Genomic DNA, 19,220 nt, shown 5'->3' with positions numbered 1-19,220 from the left:
TGGATGTAAATAAAGTAAAGCGGAAAGTGCTAGAGCAAAGAGGACGGAGCATAATGTGCCAGTGGAGTAACGAGGACCGGCTGATGATATGCGAACGTCAAATTGATAACAGAAGCATGCGCGCGGTCTGCCAGCGAACAGGTTGGCGATTCTTATTGGAATGGTTTGCGTGATGGATGGATAGGTGGACTGGTCTAGATCAGTATTTGATATGGCGGTACACATGGATGCTCAAGTAGATTCCCAAAGGCGTGGACGTGAAGCAACCCCCATCTTGCATGTCTTTCACGTTTACGGTAATCTACTTGAGCGTTCATGTGCACTAGCCATTGTCTTGATGAATGGAAATATCGGAAATATATACCGGAACACTAGGTTTGAACAGCAGAAAGAAAATTTATTGACTATGCTTCGCTGGATCCATTCGTACCTCATCGGGCGAAAACTGACGATTACCATTGAAGGTTTTTATTCTAATCACTTCCTAGTTACACCCGGAATACCTCAAGGCACCCACTTCAGACCTTAGATATTTTGAATATATTTCAACGATGCCCATTACATTTTCAGGGGGCTCGATTATCCATCACAGATGATTTGAATATCAAATTCGGTCAAATAAATGAATGTAGCTCTATTATGTCCATGTTTACTGAACACAACATGAATGACACTGATTTGCTTTGTAGAGCAATGTTTAATCCACTATGTCTACAATTAGTGCTATGGCCCTAGGACAGGACGTGACAGCTTAACTGAGATTGCCCCGTTGTTTTTCAGTCGATAAGACTGACGATGCAAATGCCAGTGCTTCCAGTATCGTTTAAAGGCAAATCTCGTGAACAAATAAATAAATCAAGACTTATGATTTGGTTATTTCTTGCATGGTCCATTCATTTAGTACAAAAGACGATGCTAAGTTATTTAGAAATAAGGTTAATAATCAAAATCGGCGATGTTTTTATTGAAAGTTGACAGAATTTCCATAATGTTGCTTTCAATGAAGTATTTTCTACTTATTTTAGCATTGTTAGAGCACATACGGTAAACTTAACATCGAATATAAATGGATTTGATAATAAAAGATTTCATTAACAATTTTTAAACTTTTAATAAAATTTCTAATTTATGAACTAGCAACACGGCCAGACTAGCAACAAAGTGCCCTGTTGCAATTCAACTCTACGATGTGAAAGTAGGCCTTTGCCAGAACGACCAATGAGAAGTGGTCTTTTTTGACAGGCAATTGGTTTCGTTTTTGTACTTTGAACTGACACGTCTTGTCTTAGCTATGGCCAAAGCCGGTTCTTCTACTCTGAGGCGTATTGAAAGCAATGCGTTTGGAGATCTGTTGGCGCCTAGCAACCAGCCGGTTGTTGGTTTAAACAGCTATATAAACCATCCAATTTCTGTACTCTAGTCAGTTTAAGAACTAGCTTCAATAAAGAAACAAGTCTTCACATGAAAGTGTATCAAATCGTGAAAAACTTGTGCTTCCCGGAGCTGCCAGAAGAGGAGAAGTTTTCCGAGATCTGCAAGTTGCTAAAACAGCGGTTTACCCCGACGCTGATTGTGTTCCGAGAGCGAGCACGGTTCTTTGAAGCCCGGCGAGGAGATGCAGAATCAGTCGTGGAATGATCCACGACTCTGAAGAAGCTGTCCGCCGATTGCGATTTTGGAAAAGACCTGAACACAATTATCAAGAATTTGTTCGTGATGGGCCTCCGTCGTGGCCCCATTTTCGAGCGTGTCTGCGAAGAAGATGCCGCAATGAGTTTCAACGATTTGATGAAGATTGCGCTGAAAAAAGTATGTTCCCTACAACAGCGAATAGCTCTGGACGTCCATGAAGTCCAACATAAAGCAGACAAAAAGCAGTCAAGTCCTGAAGCGAAGTGTTTTGCCTGTGGTAGAAGGGACCACGATTTTCGGAAGTGTCATTATAAAAGTTGCGTGTGCAAGCTATGTTATAAGAAGGGTCACTTGGCGAAAGTTTGCCTCACGAAAACGTCGGAGCAGCCAAAAGAGAAGAAAAAGTCGATTACCCCCACCGGTGATGGTACGGATTCCAGTCAACGGATGCCCTATTCGTTTCGAGTTGGACAACGGTAGTCCGGAGAATGCCGTTTCTAAGGAACTTCACGACAATTTGTTTTCTACGCTGCCGTTGAACATCGATTCCAAATATGAGTTCACAACAAGCAACAATGGATTTGGTTTCCGAGCGGTCGGCACATTCAATGCGGAGATGCGATACAAGGACCAAGTGTCCACGGAGGAGATTTACGTGTTCGAGGGAACAAAACAGCCGTTACTGGACCGGCGGACCATGTGCCGCTGGAATTTCAAAAATGATTTTTGTTACATATCGAAAAAGGAAGTTGATTGCAAGAAGCAACTTAAGCCGTTATTGAGTAAGCATGCTGAGTTTTTCGGTGGTGTATTAGGTCATTTCAAGCACGACAAGGTGTGATTGGTCCTCAAGGAAGAAGCAATCCCGAAATTCTGCAAGCCCAGAAAGGTTCCTCTCGCTTTCAAGGAGAAGGTCACCATCGTCAGAGGTCGAATGGGTAACGGCACTTGTCCCCGTTCTCAAAAAGGATTTGTCAATACGACTAGATTACCGTATCACAATTAACCCATTAGATGGACGATCGTAATCCGTTTCCTGTAATCGAGGAGATTCGACCTGAAGAACGCGTATTATCAGTTAATGGTGGAAAAATTGTTGGCCTAGAGCACACACAGGGGTGTCTACTGGATGAACCAACTTCCGTTCAGAACGAAGCCAGCGTGTTTCATTATTCAAGCAACATTAGAGAAAGTCCCCTGAAGGACGTGGTGTGCCGTGGAACAGAAATTTATCTGGACGATATAATGGTATCAGACCGGACTATTACGGAGCACTTGGCAAATCTGGATGCTGTACTGTTATCAGTTGGTTATCTTGGTCACGTTATAGATCATGATGGCTTACACAAGGATCCTGAGAAGGTGAAAGCAATCATGGAGGTCAAATCACCAAAAGATGCCAAGGAGGTTCGGGCGTTTGTCAACTATTATGCCAAATTTTGTCCTGGTTTGGCCCAGTGTTTAAAACCATTGTACGAGCTGTTGAAGGACGACGTCAAATTTGTGTGAACGAAGAACCGGCAGAAGGCTTTCGAGACGACGAAGAAACTTCTTTCCGAAGACACAGTATTTGCCTACTACGATCCGAAACTTCTACTCAAGCTTTATTGTGACGCTTCGAACGAAGGAATTCGAGCAGTGATTGTTCACGAGTTCCTGGACTAAATCGAGTGACCCAACTCATTTGCGTCCAGGATCTATAAGAAGCATGAAGCTAATTACTCGGTAGGATAAGGAAGCCCTGGCCATTTATTACGGGAAAAAATTCAACAACTATTTGCAAGGCCGGCATTTTGTGCTAATAACAGGCTACAAACTATAGACTGGTCTTGTTCCAATGGTGCTGCGGTGAATGCTTGTCAATAGATTTTCCAGTAATTTTCACTAGTGACTGGTTTAAAAGTTTAAAGATGTCTGTTTCTAGCGAGCACTCGAATAGGAATCATTTATTTCCCTTTTCCGTTTGACCAACAGACCTCTCGTTGATCGCTTCTGATTGTTCTTGAAAACATCGCATTTTACGTTCGTTAATGGAAACACATCACATTTTAATACCGCAATAACGGACAAATTGCCCTAGAGTTAAAATTACAGTTAACTCTCCCTTACTCGATATTGAAGGGACCATCGAGTTAGGGAGGTATCGAGATACAGAACACATATTTTTCAAATTTTAAACTTTTTATTATTTTGGCAAAATACATTCAGAATAGTTATTTTAACGTGAAAAACAATATAATTTTTCCGCATTTACCTATGTGACACTTTTTTACCGATCTGCAAAAATTAAAAATTTTAGCTCCCAGAAATTGGCAGTTAACCTTAATTTTACTATCAATTTAATCATAATAATCAAATTCATGAAATATATTAACGTTTGGAGGACATTTGGAACTTTTCATGAAAATATCGAGTTAGAGAGGTAAACTTACCTGAGAAACTGAATCAGATAGCATCGAGTTAGGGAACATCGAGTTAGAGAGGTATCGACATACAGAGGTATCAAAGCATGCTAGATTGAAGGGACCGCGCATTCCATCGAGTTAGGGGAAACATCGAGATACAGAATATCGAGTAAGGGAGAGATGACTGTATATGATTTTCGGTTTCGTCAAGCGACGAAGATGTTAGAGCATGTCATCAGCAGTTGTACACCACTGAAGGTGAACATTGATTCCCAAGCCTTTTATCCTTATGTTTATTGGAAAGGCACCCTGTGCTCGTGGCCACCACTGTGCCGGAATCATTGTAAATCTGTATCTTCTTTACCGATACAGATCTATTTTCAACTAATCTATATTTACATCTACTTTCACTCTCTTCTACTCTTTTTACTCTCACACTGAGCAGGTAGGAGAGTGCTCTGCTGTTAGTCCAATCAAATTCCATATATAAGCTATAGTCCATTGCTCTTGCGGTAGTTCGTTTTGCCGTGTTCCTGAGTCGTTTGAGGCTAGCTGCCTGCGAAGAGGATCAGTTTATCTCAGTCATCATCTAATACTGACAGAGGATGTATGTGCTCCCCAAAGCACGGTCCTCCGTGCGGCGTCTTCTGATGGCTGGACTTTTTTTTTGTGGAGGGGTTGGGAATCGAACCCATGACCTTCCGCTTATGAAGCGAAAGCGTAACCTCAAGGCTGGGGGGTCCCAAGCCTTTAACTAGAAAACTTTTCTGTCGCTATTTTCAAATTTTACACGGTCAAGTATTCGACGAAGCATATTTCGTGTCAGATGGAAATCAAAGATCGACGCCACTCAATTGAAAACACGTCGCAGGCCATAAAGAGCATTGCTCAATCCGTGCGCTGAAAAGGTAGCTTCATATTCGAATTATTCCGCAGTAGATGAGGTTGAACGTTGTTGCATTTGTCGCAGGATAGCTTCGCAATCGTTTCTTCTGTTCAGAGTATCGACAATGCTCAAAGCTCTGCCATATCCTTCTCTATTGTTATCGGAGTTTGCTCCCCAGTGCAACACTTTCCTCTCATGAATTTTCTCAAAAATTGAATGCAAATAATTTACGTTGGAAGTATATTTATTTTAAATGCAAACAACTTATACTGGGAAAAAAGTCTACTTACCATACTAACACGATCCAAACTTACTTTTTCTTTCCTTCATCTCCAACGAATGGATCCAATTTCTCATTCATCAGTGCCAACGAAGACTCGGCAATTTTGGTCATAACCTCCGCCAGTTTGTACTTCGAGTAGACGCTGTAAAGCTGTCGTTGTTCCGAACTAATGACATCGGCTAGTTGTAAACTCTCGCTGTATCGGCCGGAAAGTGTGAATATCTGGTGCAACAACAGTACCACATCGGGAATGCACAATTTTCGCAAGTTTTCCATTTGAACGGCCCGATTAAGCCAGTCTTCCTCTTCTTGGCCATCTTCCTTGCCATCGAAATCCGGATCGATGAGCCATCCCTTCTCGGGAAATAGTAGAATATTGTACAACAGATCCCGCGTAACCGTGGTCTGTTCCTGCAGCTGAGAGTGCCAGCGTTCCAGATCCATCCGGTAGGTTTGCTCGCGATGCTCCGAGGCAACACGTTCCGTAAAGTTGTTGGACTTGACCAACTGTGGGGCTTTCGGCTTCATGTTGTAGTAATACTCAACCCAATCGTTGTAACCGTCAATCGCCGCCAGGTAGGTTTGATGGCAAAGATATTCTTTGATGCTGGCTTCCTCCTTACGTGGAAGGTCATCTTTCGAGCCGTAGTTGTTGATTATCTGCTGAATCGTATCAACAGGTACCACAGCAAAAGCTTTCCGTGCTGCTTCAACGTTACGTTTGGCGAGGAAGGCGCGAACCAAACTATTCGCCTGCCACAGCAGTTCACCTCGCTGATCCGGATAGAAAATGAGCCACTCGAGCGAGGAAATTTTTATCTGATCCAGAGGTGTGATGTCACCTGAGAAGGAAAATGGTTCAACATGTTAATAACCATTTGTCTGTATTATTCATATTGACCCCAGAGCTTTTGAACAACTGTAGTTTTTTGTTAGTGAACCGATTCGTGCAAATTTTCACATGTTGGCGCGTTTTCGCAATTTTTTTCAGTTCGAATTTAAGTTTGGTTCTCCAGATTTGTGCTCTTGAAAATTTGAGGTTTGGCTTCGATTAATATTAGCAAATCAACTTACCTTCCTGTGGTTTGACGTCCGACTCGTCTTCGCGGTTCCGAATCTTCTCCACCGTGTAGACCGTAATGGCCGGAACGTCCAAACCAAAGTTGTACGCTTCTTCCAAGACACGTTTCCTTGCCTGCGTTTCGGTAATCGTTTCCAGGAAGCTCGAATACATCAATAGTTGCAAATCGGTGGGCAGAGCGGCTGTGTAGAAAGCTACCAGCTGGGCATCGCCGTGTTTGATTAAACATTCCACGTAGCGCTTAATAACCTTGTCGCCAATGTCTTCTTGGCACTGTTTTCCAATCTGGCGAATGAATAACACCAGATGGGTTAGGAAACGAAGCATCTGCGCCGTCAACGGGAAGGAACTATCCGAAAGCCAGGCATCGAACTGGCGCATCAGCTCCGGAATATCATCCAGAATCAGATACTTCTGAATGACACGATCTACATCGCGGGCGGCCGTTTTGATGCGAATGTTTTTGTGCGCCTCCAGTTCCTCGAAGATTTGCTCCAAAGACATTTTGCTGTTCCAGTACTTCTCCGGCATTGGAAGATAACTTTTGACACAGTGCGATCGGATTTCGCTCTCGACGCGGATGTCGATTTGAGTCTGCAATTTATGAAAGTTAAATTTGAGAATGTAAGTACAGTCAGTGACAAAATATAGTAATCAAATGCTATTTTCTTCATGCAAAATGCCCATGTTTGGGAATCTGTATCTCAGATTCTGGTTGTCCAAATTGACTGAAATTTGAATGACGAACTACGTATAACCTGATGTTTTGTGTGTAATGAATTCTTTACCTTTATTTCAGTCATTTTAAGGTGGGTTTTCCTGGGGTATAGTGTATAATTACTGCAGCCATTTGTTCGATCTATTTATTGATATATACCACTTATTTTAATGTATAATCGTATATCAAGGTGATAGATTACTACACTCGAAATAATCCAAACGTCATTGCTACAGGAAAAATCACGTAGATCATTCCAAGTTCATTTTATCTTCACTTTACCTGACCACACACAAAAACCAAGTGGAGATCCGGTGATTGTTACTGCGGTTACCTATCGCTCTTACGTGAATTTCACGTAAGCACTCAAGTTCATTTTGACATCTGCATAACCCGTTCATTCAGTGATGGCCTTGGACGCAAAGAGGGTAGTCGCTAATTGTTTTCAAGAACATTGAAAAACTGTTGGACTTCTAAACATTTTTTCGAATTGTTTTCAAGGTAAACATGCGTTGTGTATTTGTCAATCGATTAGTTACAGCATTTGTGTCAATTTACAGATATAATGTTCAATTGTAATTGGACCGTAGTTACCGCTGTGTCAGCCAATGTTTTGATTTGCCTATGAACTCCTATTCTAGAGAAACGTTCACTGGATATCTAGCAGAATATTTGATTCAAAACGCACCTTTATCGATTGAATACAATAAATATCGCTACCTATATTTTTAAATCGTTTCGTATTCCTAAACCTATGGATAATAAGGTCGGCTGCTATGAATTTATTCCGATAAATTGCAATGGAAGAGCATCTGGGATCTATTGAAAGCTACGGGAAAATCATGTAGCTGTTACGTGAAACATTGGTTAACGGATGAAGTTCATTCGTTCATGCGTTCATTCAGAGCAACCTAAAATTCACGTAAGTGATACGTGGAAAGTGCGATGGAAAAAAAAAACACGTATGTTTTCACGTAACAGAAACGTGTGGATTATTTTGAGTGTATGTATAGTTACCCTCAACTCATGATTTCGGCATTTTCAAAATGGGGAATAATATGTTGACTCATTTTTTATGTGTTGAACTAGCATTACATAGACATTCCACGGGATTTCGAAGCGTTCTCTTATATTGGAACTTTTTCTACAAACTTCTTCCTTTCAATCGGCTGTCCGATGTAGACACATTAATATTGTTATGTTTAGGGGAGTTTCATGATTTCTAATAGCTTTTAACGCTTTGAGTAAAGTGTTTCTTGAAGTATTAGCACGTTCTGCTTTTCTATGATAATTGCGAACCTTGTTTACTTATGGACCGATGCACGAGTTCACTATCTGACGTTTGAGCGGTGCCGTGTTATTTACGTGACCATGGCAACAAGTGAATTCGGCACCGCTCAAACGTCAAATTCGTGAACTCATGCACAGGTCCATAGCTACCTAAAGAGCAAACACAAATTCAATTTCTAATGAGAAACTTTTGACTTACCCCAAGTAATTGTAATTGTAATTGTAATTGCTCAATCCACACCCTGGCAGACAATTATCCGCCAATCTAGACACGGGCTGGGTGAGGACCTACCAAGCCTCCCCCGTTAACATGTCCTATACCGTTTAGCACACCGGGTTCTTCCACAAGCAGGCGCCGGAATTAAAGCGGTCCCACAAGTTTCAGATACATTAAATAGATATAGTCACTCTGCCACTAAACCGAATAGCGCCCTCCACCTCATCACCAGCACTGCCCATCCCGCACGCCAAACAAAATGCCGGAAGTGGCGTGCCGTGTAGCACATCAGATGTTCTACAGAGCACACCACCTCCGACACCATGCTCAACGTACAGCAAAGACAGCGCTAATAAAAGCGGAATGCGCCATTCGATTCAGTACCAGAGGGACTATAAATGTAACGAAGAGGAAATGAAAAGATAGTAGAAATGGTTTGGCTGTTGGATTGCTGAAACGAGAAGAAAGAAATAAAGTTATTACGTTAAAACGTGGTTTTTATAGTTGAATAAATGTATCGATAGTTTCTCATCTGTTTCTTTTCCGTATCGTAGTTCCGTAGATTCTATCCACCTCGAGTTTTGTCGACTCCGCTCGGGCAATGAGGACCGCGATGAAATGAAAAATATAAAATATAAAAATATGAGCATTAGTGTTTATCTATTATTTAATGTAATTCTCATTTGCTTTCAAATACCTAAGTAACATTTGAACTCTGCCTCTATCAGAAAATTCTAATAATTCATAATTTATTCTCCTACACTTTCCCTAACACAAAGTATTCCTATTTAATAAGACAAGTGCAAAAGCACAAATAAAAGTGTGGGACCGCATCGAATCATGTTGATGCCCTCAGAGCACTCATTCTTCGATTTGCGAAATATGAGTCCGCTGAAAACACCGACCCGACTCGGCGCAATCGCGCACCTCTACCCAGTGATGCCACATACACAGATTTATCTCTACTTACACAGATTTTTTCCTGTTCTTGCCTACAGATATCTGTGATCACAGATCACAGATTTTTGAGACAAAAAAAAAAGATTTTAGAATATTACAGCTGTTTAGCACACGGTTTTTGGAAAATATGAAGCAGAAAAGTTTTTTTTTACTGAAATACTTAAGTGCATTATAGTTTTAGAATGAATTATGCACTTTTAATTTATTTTTAGTAGAATAAGTTCAAATTAAAAATTGTTGATATGCCAAGAATAGTCATAATACGTTTGCAAAGGTTCTTTTCGATCTAAAAAGGGTTTATTTTGATTTTAGCGCAACACAGATTTTTACCAAGATTTTTGGAGGTTGACTTAAGATAAAAAAGATTTTTTCGCCTAAAAACACAGATGAGAATCGAAAAAAATGTGGCAACACTGCCTCTACCGGCACCTCCGCACATGTAAAAACTTCTGCGATAATCCTGTGGTGTGAAAGAAATGCGCAATATTACTTTGATTTCAATCCTAACTTCATGACCCGTAGGCTCTACGCGTATGATTGTTCATTATTTAGGTTATTTAGGCTAAATATACCTGTTTATACCTGTACATCACTGCCCATAACTGCATATTTGTCACATTAGACATTTTTGACAATTTTGAGTTAATACCGGGGAGAGTCATCAAATGACAAATACATTCGATCAACTTACTGAAATCTGTGAGATTGTTCTAGAAAATTCGAAAAAAATACCAAGTTGATTTGTCACATTGGCAATTGTAACCGCATAACAGTCACATTGAGATTATACATCAGCCTCATAATGCAGTAGCAACGAAATTTCTATCAGAATTATTTTCTGACCATTCATCCAATATGCGATACGAGTTGTACAAAATTTCAGCTTAAAAAAGGCGCTATTAAATTCTTAGTGATTTTTTGAAATTTTAGTTTCCTCCCATAATGCAATAAAATGCAAACTTGGTATTCCATTTACTCAATGCCTACTTTTGTCGAATGTTACAAATATGCAGTTATGGGCAGATCAGAAAAAAACGAAAAACGACTACGAATATCTTGCAGCGTAAAGTTTAAGTAATCAAATATTCATCCTCTCTTCGACCCTGCACTATAATAACCTCCTAATATAACGCAGAGCTAAAGATTCTTTCTTGCGTTACACATTCTGAACAAGAAACCATTTTCAAATACTTCCCATAATTTATGCGAGACAAAACAGATTCCACTTTCTACGTAATGTAACCCAGCATTAACAGCTGCCCAACTCTCCAGACCTGCGCCCTCGAAGATCCAAGGTGCTGCTGCCACTTCTTTCCTCAAAGTCTGTCTATCAATTCCGAACTCTATTGCATACTACAATACCAAGCAGACCCTATTCCTTACAAGACACAGAGTCACAACCCCAATGTGATGGATTTACCCACAACCTTGTCATAACCCCTCTTACGTTTCGCTATCCTCGGAAGTCACCCATATTGATGCTTGGCAAAAATATCAGTATTCAATCCACAAATCCCAGATTACACCACATTACGTTGGTCCGTTTGGCGTCGCCGGTGGATACCTGTTCTGACATTCTTTTCTTTCAAACTCCATTTCAAGCCAGTCCCCCCACTTTATCAATAAGAATGTTGACGAATCACGATAATCTGAAGATCGTGACCAGAACGGAGGTAGGATTTATCACTTGGGACCAACCACCACCGAGAAACTTTTGACTTACCCCAAGTGATTAGAAAATTGACGGTGTTTTAATTTAGTTATTTTAAGGTCTACGTCGAACCAATTCTAAAACTTTTTTATTTCAGTGTGGTAGTGCAAACGTAGTGCAAAAAAATATTTCCGCGAATTTTTTCCACTTAAAATATTGAAATAAGATGGGGGGACGCTGGTTGGCATAAAGTCATTTAGCATAAATCCGTTTGGCATAAAATAATCTGGCATAACGGCATAATAGTCATTTAGCATAATGGACATTTGGCAGAATCATTGAAAACTGAGCAGTGCGCATCGTACCTTCGTGCTGTGCGTACACGAATTCTCTCTGCTCTTGGAAGTTTTCTTAAAAACTACCTAAAGCAATAAAACAGTACTTTTCAGTGCTACAAAAATAGTACTTTTCAGTGCTAAAATTATAAACGGTACTTTTCAGTGCTACTAAAACAGTACTTTTCAGTGCTATTTTTTCTACTATTGATCCCTTTACGATCCTTGTTTGGAGCCATGCGTTAGATTTTTCATTTGACCCGTTGGCGAAAGCTAGCGGTGGTAATTCTTCTTGGACACCGTCTTGGGAAAAAACCTCTTAAGAGGTCACGTCTTCTTCCGTTTATTAACTTAACATGGTATCAACAACAAACAAAAGGAAGGGTGAATCTCTGAATTCGCAACTTCCTTCCAAAAGAGTGGGATTTAAAACTGTCACTAAACGTGGCAAGAATGGAAGAAAGGACGTTTCCCCGGAATGCGAACTTTTTTCCAAGGGTGAAATGAATAATTGTATCGAAATGAGCAATCAGTTCGATGCTCTAGACAAATTTTCCGAACACCAAATCGAAGCAGCCTCTAGCCCAGGCTCTTTGATTCAAGTGAGGAAGCAGCCTATCGTGGTCAGTTGTTCCGAATTTGGGGGATTTAGGCAGGAGATCTTGAACTCCATTAGGGGAATCATGGTTTCTTTCCAAATCGCAAAGAAAGGAGACTGTCGCGTTTTGCCGGAAGCTCTTAAAGATCGCGAACTTCTTCTCAAACATCTTGAAGAGAAGAAGTACATTTTTTTACTTATGACGACAAAACTGAACGTTTGTTCAAAGTTGTCTTGAAAGGTTTCTCAAGTGACCATAAGTCACCTGAAGAGATCGAAAAGGGAATAAATGAATTACTTGGATTTTCCCCAGTCCAAGTAATCATTATGAAAAAGAGAACCCTATCTGGCATTGTTCGGAAGGGGCTTTCTCAAGAATATTATTTAGTTCACTTCAACAAAAAAGAACTAAATAATATTAAAGCTTTACAAAAAGCTAAACTTATGTTCGATGTCCGTGTGACGTGGGAACATTTCCAGAAACCTGGAGGAAATTACCAGAACCCCTCTCAGTGCCGTCGGTGCCAAAAGAGGGGTCATGGTACAAAAAATTGCCGCATGGATGCTAAATGCATGATTTGCGGAGGTTCTTCTCACACTAAGGATGCCTGTCCAATGAAGGAAGATACCATCAAGTTTATATGCTCAAATTACGGGGCCAATCATAAGTCAAATTTTTGGAATTGCCCTTCACGCAAGAGAGTCATTGAGGCTCGTGCCAGGCAGATGAAAGATAATATCCGTTACGATAACGGTCGTTTCCGGAATTTGCCTGGTATAGTATCGAACAATGCTCATTTTTCAGTTAACGATCGCTTGATTAGGAATCATACCCATCAGGAAGATTATAATCATCCTCATTCACAAACTAATTTTAATCCGTCGGGTAGCCGTTCAAATCTTTCAATTTCTAATGTATCTACTCACGGTAAATCCTTTGCCGATATCGTAGCAGGTAATTTGAACTCCTCCCCCGTTCGTTCCATGAGTACCTATTCTACTTGTTTTAAATCAAATTGAAAAAAATCCTACCGCCACAGGTAACTCCTACTCAGCTTCTTCGGCTACCGAAAATTCTAATGGGAAATCATCAAATGTACCCACTTCAAGTGATATGTCTGCCTCTGATTTTAATTTTCTAACTGAACAATTGAATTTAATGATTGATGCAATGTTCAAAGCCACCACTATGACTGAAGCAGTCTAAGTTGGTGTAAAATATACAAATCAAATAATTTAAATATTTTAAGTTGGAATGCTCGTTCTCTGAATGGTAAAGAGGACAATCTGTTTAATTTTCTCACAGTTAATAGCGTGCATATAGCAGTTATTACCGAAACGTATTTAAAACCTGGATCTAAACTCAAAAGAGATCCTAACTTTTTTGTTTATCGTAATGATCGACTTGATGGGGCATGTGGGGGAGTTGCAATCATCATTCATAGGCGTTTAAAACATCAACTGTTTTCGTCATTTGCAACTAAAGTTTTTGAAACTTTAGGTGTTTCTGATGAAACACAGTCTGGTAAATATACTTTCATAGCTGCCTATTTGCCTTTTCAATGCTCTGGACAGCAAGTTAATTTGCTCTAAACTGACTTGCGAAAATTGACTCGCAATAAGTCAAAATTTTTTGTCATTGGTTATTTTAATGCCAAATATCGGTCATGAATTAATTCTTAAAGTAATTCCAACGGCAAAATTTTATTTGATGAGTGCTTTTCAGGATATTTCTCAATTCAATACCCTGATAGCCCTACATGTTTTTCCTCTTCTAGAAATCCATCTACGATTGACTTGGTCTTAACCGACTCTAGTCATCTTTGTAGCCAATTAGTTACTCATACTGATTTTGATTCTGATCATGTCCCTGTTACATTTCAAATATCCCATGAAGCGATCCTATCAGCTTCACTTTCAATTATTTACGAGCCGACTGGAATATATATATGAAACGTATGTTGACTCTAATCTTGATGTTAACATTTCTTTAGAAACTAAAGAAATATCAAGACAATGCTCTTGAAACTTTAACAAATTCCATTGTTGAAGCCAGGAACATTGCAATTCCAAAATGTGAGGTAAAATTTGAATCCGTGATTATAGACGATGATCTTAAACTCTTGATCCGTCTTAAAAACGTGAGGAGAAGGCAATTTCAACGCACTCGCGAAATGCTATGAAAATTATATGGCAGGATTTGCAGAAAAAAAATCAAGAAACGTTTTGCACAATTAAGAAACAAAAATTTTGAAAATAAAATTTCTCAATTGGATAATGGCTCTAAGCCCTTTTGGAAATTATCTAAAATCTTGAAAAACCTCAGAAGCCAATACCGGCATTGAAAGAGGAAAATAACTTATTACTAACTAATTGCGAAAAAGCTCAAAAACTTGCTACGCAGTTTGAAAGTGCGCACAATTTTAATTTAGGACTTACTAGTCCAATTGAAAATCAAGTTACTCAGGAGTTCGAAAATATTCTCAATCAAGAGAACGTTTTCGAAAATGCCTGGGAGACTGATTTGGAAGAGGTGAGAACTATTATTAAAAAATTCAAAAACATGAAAGCTCCTGGCGATGATGGAATTTTCTACATCCTCATCAAGAAACTTCCAGAAAGTAGCTTATCATTTTTAGTTGATATATTTAACAAATGTTTTCAATAAGCATATTTTCCTGACAAATGGAAAAATGCTAAGGTTGTTCCGATTTTAAAACCAGACAAAAAACCGGCAGAAGCTTCTAGCTATCGTCCAATCAGTTTGCTTTCCTCCATCAGTAAACTTTTTGAAAAGGTCATTTTGAACAGAATGATGGCCCACATCAACGAAAATTCAATTTTTGCCAATGAACAGTTCGGATTCCGCCATGGACATTCGACCACTCATCAACTCTTACGTGTAACAAATTTGATCCGTTCCAACAAATCTTAAGGCTATTCTACTGCTCTTGCTCTTCTAGACATAGAAAAAGCATTTGACAGTGTTTGGCATGCAGGTTTGATCGTAAAATTAAAAAACTTCATTTTCCAATATACATTGTTAGAATAATTCAAAGTTATCTGTCAATTCGTACACTTCAGGTTAATTATCAGAACTCCAAATCTGAAAGACTTCCTGTACGAGCTGGTGTTCCCCAAGACAGCATTTTGGGACCAATATTATACAATATTTTCACATCTGACTTACCTGAGTTACCTCAGGGATGTCAAAAATCCTTGTTTGCGGATGACACAGGCCTCTCCGCCAAAGGACGAAGTCTGCGTGTCATCTATAGTCGATTGCAAAAAAGTTTGGATATTTTTCTTCATACTTGCAAAAATGGAAGATTTCTCCTAATGCTTCCAAAGCTCAACTAAAAATATTCCCACATAAACCACAAGCTCTTTATTTGAAACCTTCAAGTAGACATGTTGTCACGATGAGAGGGGTTCCAATAAATTGGTCAGATGAAGTTAAGTATCCGGGGCTCATGCTAGATAAGCATTTAGCTTTCAAAATCACATTGAAGGCATTCAAGCCAAATGTAACAAATATGTAAAATGTCTCTATTCACTTATTAATAGAAAATCAAAACTTTGTTTTAAGAACAAGCTTTTGATATTCAAACAAATTTTCAGGACAGCCATGTTGTATGCTGTACCAATATGGACTAGCTGTTGTTATACCATGAAGAAAGCTCTGCAGAGAATTCAAAATAAAATTTTGAAAATGATTTTGAGACTTCCTCCCTGGTATAGTACCAATGAGTTACATAGAATATCCAATGTTGAAACGTTGGAACAAAGGTCAAATAAAATGTTTAGGTTAAGTTAGATTAAGTATAGTAAAAACGTTAGAGAGTTAGGGCTTAACCAGCGTATGAACGTCTTGCCCTAGTATTGGTCAGTAAGTTTCTTGGCACTTTGATTTAAACTTCAGGTTATTTGTAGTTTGCCATTCAGATTTCTTCCAATTCAGACTACCAGAAGCTCAGACACAGAGGCCCGAGAATCTGGGCATTTGGGATGGAATAATAGCATTTGATTATCAACTCCGTTCGTTGATTATATGTACAATTGGATCAACAACTTACCTTTAGATAAGCCCACAGCACGTCCGTCCAATTATGATCACCCAGAATTCCCAACAGAGAATCTAAATTTCCACAGAACGATCCAATGGTGGCTCGGGTATAATCATCCACGGCTCGACTTTCGGCCATCTTCCAGGCAAACTTTTTCCACAGATCCCGCCGTGGATTACCTTCGATGGCCTGCTTTACACCCACGGTCAAAGCTTTGCCGGAAGTAGCTGCTGCAGGTTCATAGTTCGGATCGTGATGCAATCTCCATCCTTCCAGTATCGCAGCCTTCCAGGGTTGTCCAGAGTGCTCGCACAGATTTTGTGCTTCTTCAATTCTCCCGAATCGCACCTCCTGGAAGATTTGTCTAGAAAGACGCGCCTGATCCTCAACGTCCAAATCGTGCAAAGGACGACGCTCTCGAACCGGCGCATCCGGATCCAAACTCTTCACTATCTCCCTAGTACTTCCAAAAGCGGTCAATCCGACGTTTTGCAACTGATGCAGTGTATTCTCCCAGGCAATTGTCCGATCCGTAAAATGCCCGATTTGCATTCGATTCTGTTCCAATGCCGTTTGTTCTAACCAATCCACAATTAGCTGGTATTCTCTTAAATTGGCATTCGCTGCGTACAAGTGCTCCACAATTGCCCTCTCGCTGTTAACCAAAGGCAAATCGTCCATTTCGGCATCTTCCTTCTGCACTACCAGTCGATCTTTGTAAAGGGCAAACAGCAGCTTCCAGGTATCTCGCTCTACGTTCAACCACGTTTCATCGGCCAAGACTTTCCTTTGCTTCCCAAACGCAGTCTGCGACATCATTTTGTCGATGCCATTCAAAACCTCGTCCAAGGTCTCTATCAAATCCTCAACGGTTTCAAAAACCTCCGCTTCGCTGTTTCTCCTTTGCAGCACTTCCAAAAACTGCCCGAACAATGCCTCGGTCCGATGTTTCACATTCAGTCCCGTCGTACTGATCTGACTTCCGGCCAAACTCAACCTACTAGCCGACAGATTATTCTGCTGGCTATCGAACATGAAGCTACGGAGTTCGTGCGGTCCCACCGTCAGGGACACATCAAATTCGGCGTTTGTCGATTCATTTGGCTCACCAGCACCCAGCAGCGATTGATGGGGACTGCGTAGCTCACGGTCTTTTGCCCGGAGAAGCCCTCGCTTGGATTTGACGACGGATTCGTCCAGCAGAAGCAGCGAGCGTTCGAGTTGGCTCATCGTGGATTCGGACTCAGGGATTCGAAACTGTGTTTGGAGTAAGCGGCAATAACATAACCTGCAACTGCCGAAAGCAAAGAAATTGTTTATATATTCAAGGTTTGAGAAACAAATTTAACATACTTGTTAAAGTAAAGTACAACTGTGCATCACTTTGATATAAAATTAAATATTAAACATACAAAAACTCAATTTCATCAAATATTTTCCGTACAAATTGCGCGAATTGACCGAACGAGAGCGTTTCAAAATTTTGTTTGATTTATATTTGACATTCAATGAAATAAAATGAGTTACGTGGTAGACTGGCCAAGGTAAAAAGTGCTAAAGTTTGAGAGCCTTACAGTAGAGGCTCTACTTTGCACACCGTGCTCGAAATTTAAAGTTACACTGATAACAGCGTTGCGGTTGAAAATACTACATCAGAGGGTTAAATTAAATACACACTCAGACAAATCGACTATCGATAAACATAGGAACCCCTTATGAAAATTCGCCACAAGATATCGGGTTGAAATTTATAAATTTGCCTTATGAAACCAGAATTTGAAAACAAAAAACGTTTTCGTGGCAACCTGGAATCAAACCAAGAATCTTGCGATCGATAGGCCCGAGTTTACACCACGCGCCTATCGACGCCTTGATGAGGAGTGATGCTAAAACGATGTATAAAGCGTTCGTATTGCAATAATCGTTCCACCTTTCATAAGGCAAAATGTATGAAATTCGATAGTCCAGTTCGCTGCGTGCACAACGCAACTTGATTTGTGCAGACTAAATTCGCATTTATTTAGAATATTTTGTGCATTCAATTTTACCATGGCACCATTTGTATAGTAAAAATTAAAAACTTGCAGCAGACCAGAATCGGACCGAGGATCTGGTGATTGCCAAGCGCGAACGCTAGCCGCTAGGCTATCGACGCGGTTTGATTGAGAGGGAACGAAACGCAAATAAAAAGCGTTCATGATAGCTCAATCGTGGTTGGAATAGTAAATTTAAAAACACGTTCATGGTTCTCATTACTGCAATGTTTGTTTCAGTGTATCACGGAGACGGAATTCAACTCAATTTTGGGTTGTTTCAACGCAATTCCGTAGTTGAGCCCAATAACTCAATTTTGGCTAAATTTCCAAGGTCCCCACTAGCTGGTTTGGCTTTGATTCAATTAGAAAAATATACTCAATTTTGGGTTGATTTAACGCAAAATTGAGTTCTTTCGACCCAAACATAAGAAAAGTTGCATTTACCCAAATTTGGCTTATTGGGCCAAAGTACCCCCATTGGTTAGATGCAGCTCTCTCTATTTTTGACAACATTCGTGTGGGAGAAAGAGAAAACCGAGAGATTTTGGGTTGAAACCTGAGAGAGAGGAGACAGCTGGCTTAGATTGCGAGCTCCCAAAAGTCATGGGAACCTGTCATCAACTGTCACTGGAAAACCGCACATTCGAGGGGCAGATCGTGAAAAACCGTCAAAATTTAACCAAACTAAAACTGGATGTGATTGAAAATTTAGGTTGTTTTCCTGTGCTATCGCATATAGATAGTTGCATATTTAAATATTGTCGATTGGACTCCAATTGCTATTGAAAATTTTTAAATTTATGATCTTTTTGATAACAAATGGGATGTGAAAATGGTTTTGACCCAGTTTGTGCTTTCCGAACCATTGTGCACAAGCAAAACATGAGAAGAAGAAATCAAAGAAGCCAAGAAAACAAACCAGTTGTCAGTGAGCTGTCTCCTCTCTCTCAGGATGAAACTATAATCGATATACTTAATTTTGGGTAAAGTAAACTCAAGAATTAGGTAAAAATATTTCTCCGTGTAGATTGCTCGAATAGTCAATTTTACGAAACGGCAAC

The 19,220-nt window shown here is 39.9% G+C and overlaps 1 protein-coding gene across 1 annotated transcript; it reads right to left on the bottom strand.

The window, feature by feature from the left end:
• Window positions 1-5,149: 5,149 nt before the first annotated feature.
• On the bottom strand, window positions 5,150-17,634 carry LOC5563712 (nuclear pore complex protein Nup107). The gene is made up of 4 exons (XM_001647954.2): window positions 17,477-17,634; window positions 16,133-17,417; window positions 6,281-6,881; window positions 5,150-6,048 (listed from the first exon to the last, which is right to left on the bottom strand). The coding sequence occupies exons 2-4, from the start codon at window positions 17,351-17,353 to the stop codon at window positions 5,234-5,236; spliced, it is 2,637 nt and encodes an 878-aa protein (XP_001648004.2). The 5' UTR covers window positions 17,354-17,417; window positions 17,477-17,634; the 3' UTR covers window positions 5,150-5,233.
• Between the last annotated feature and the right edge of the window lie 1,586 nt (window positions 17,635-19,220).

This window comes from Aedes aegypti, chromosome 1 (genome assembly GCF_002204515.2).
Source record: "Aedes aegypti strain LVP_AGWG chromosome 1, AaegL5.0 Primary Assembly, whole genome shotgun sequence".
NCBI classification, from domain to species: domain Eukaryota; kingdom Metazoa; phylum Arthropoda; class Insecta; order Diptera; family Culicidae; genus Aedes; species Aedes aegypti.
This window is presented reverse-complemented; position numbering and strand designations above follow the sequence as displayed.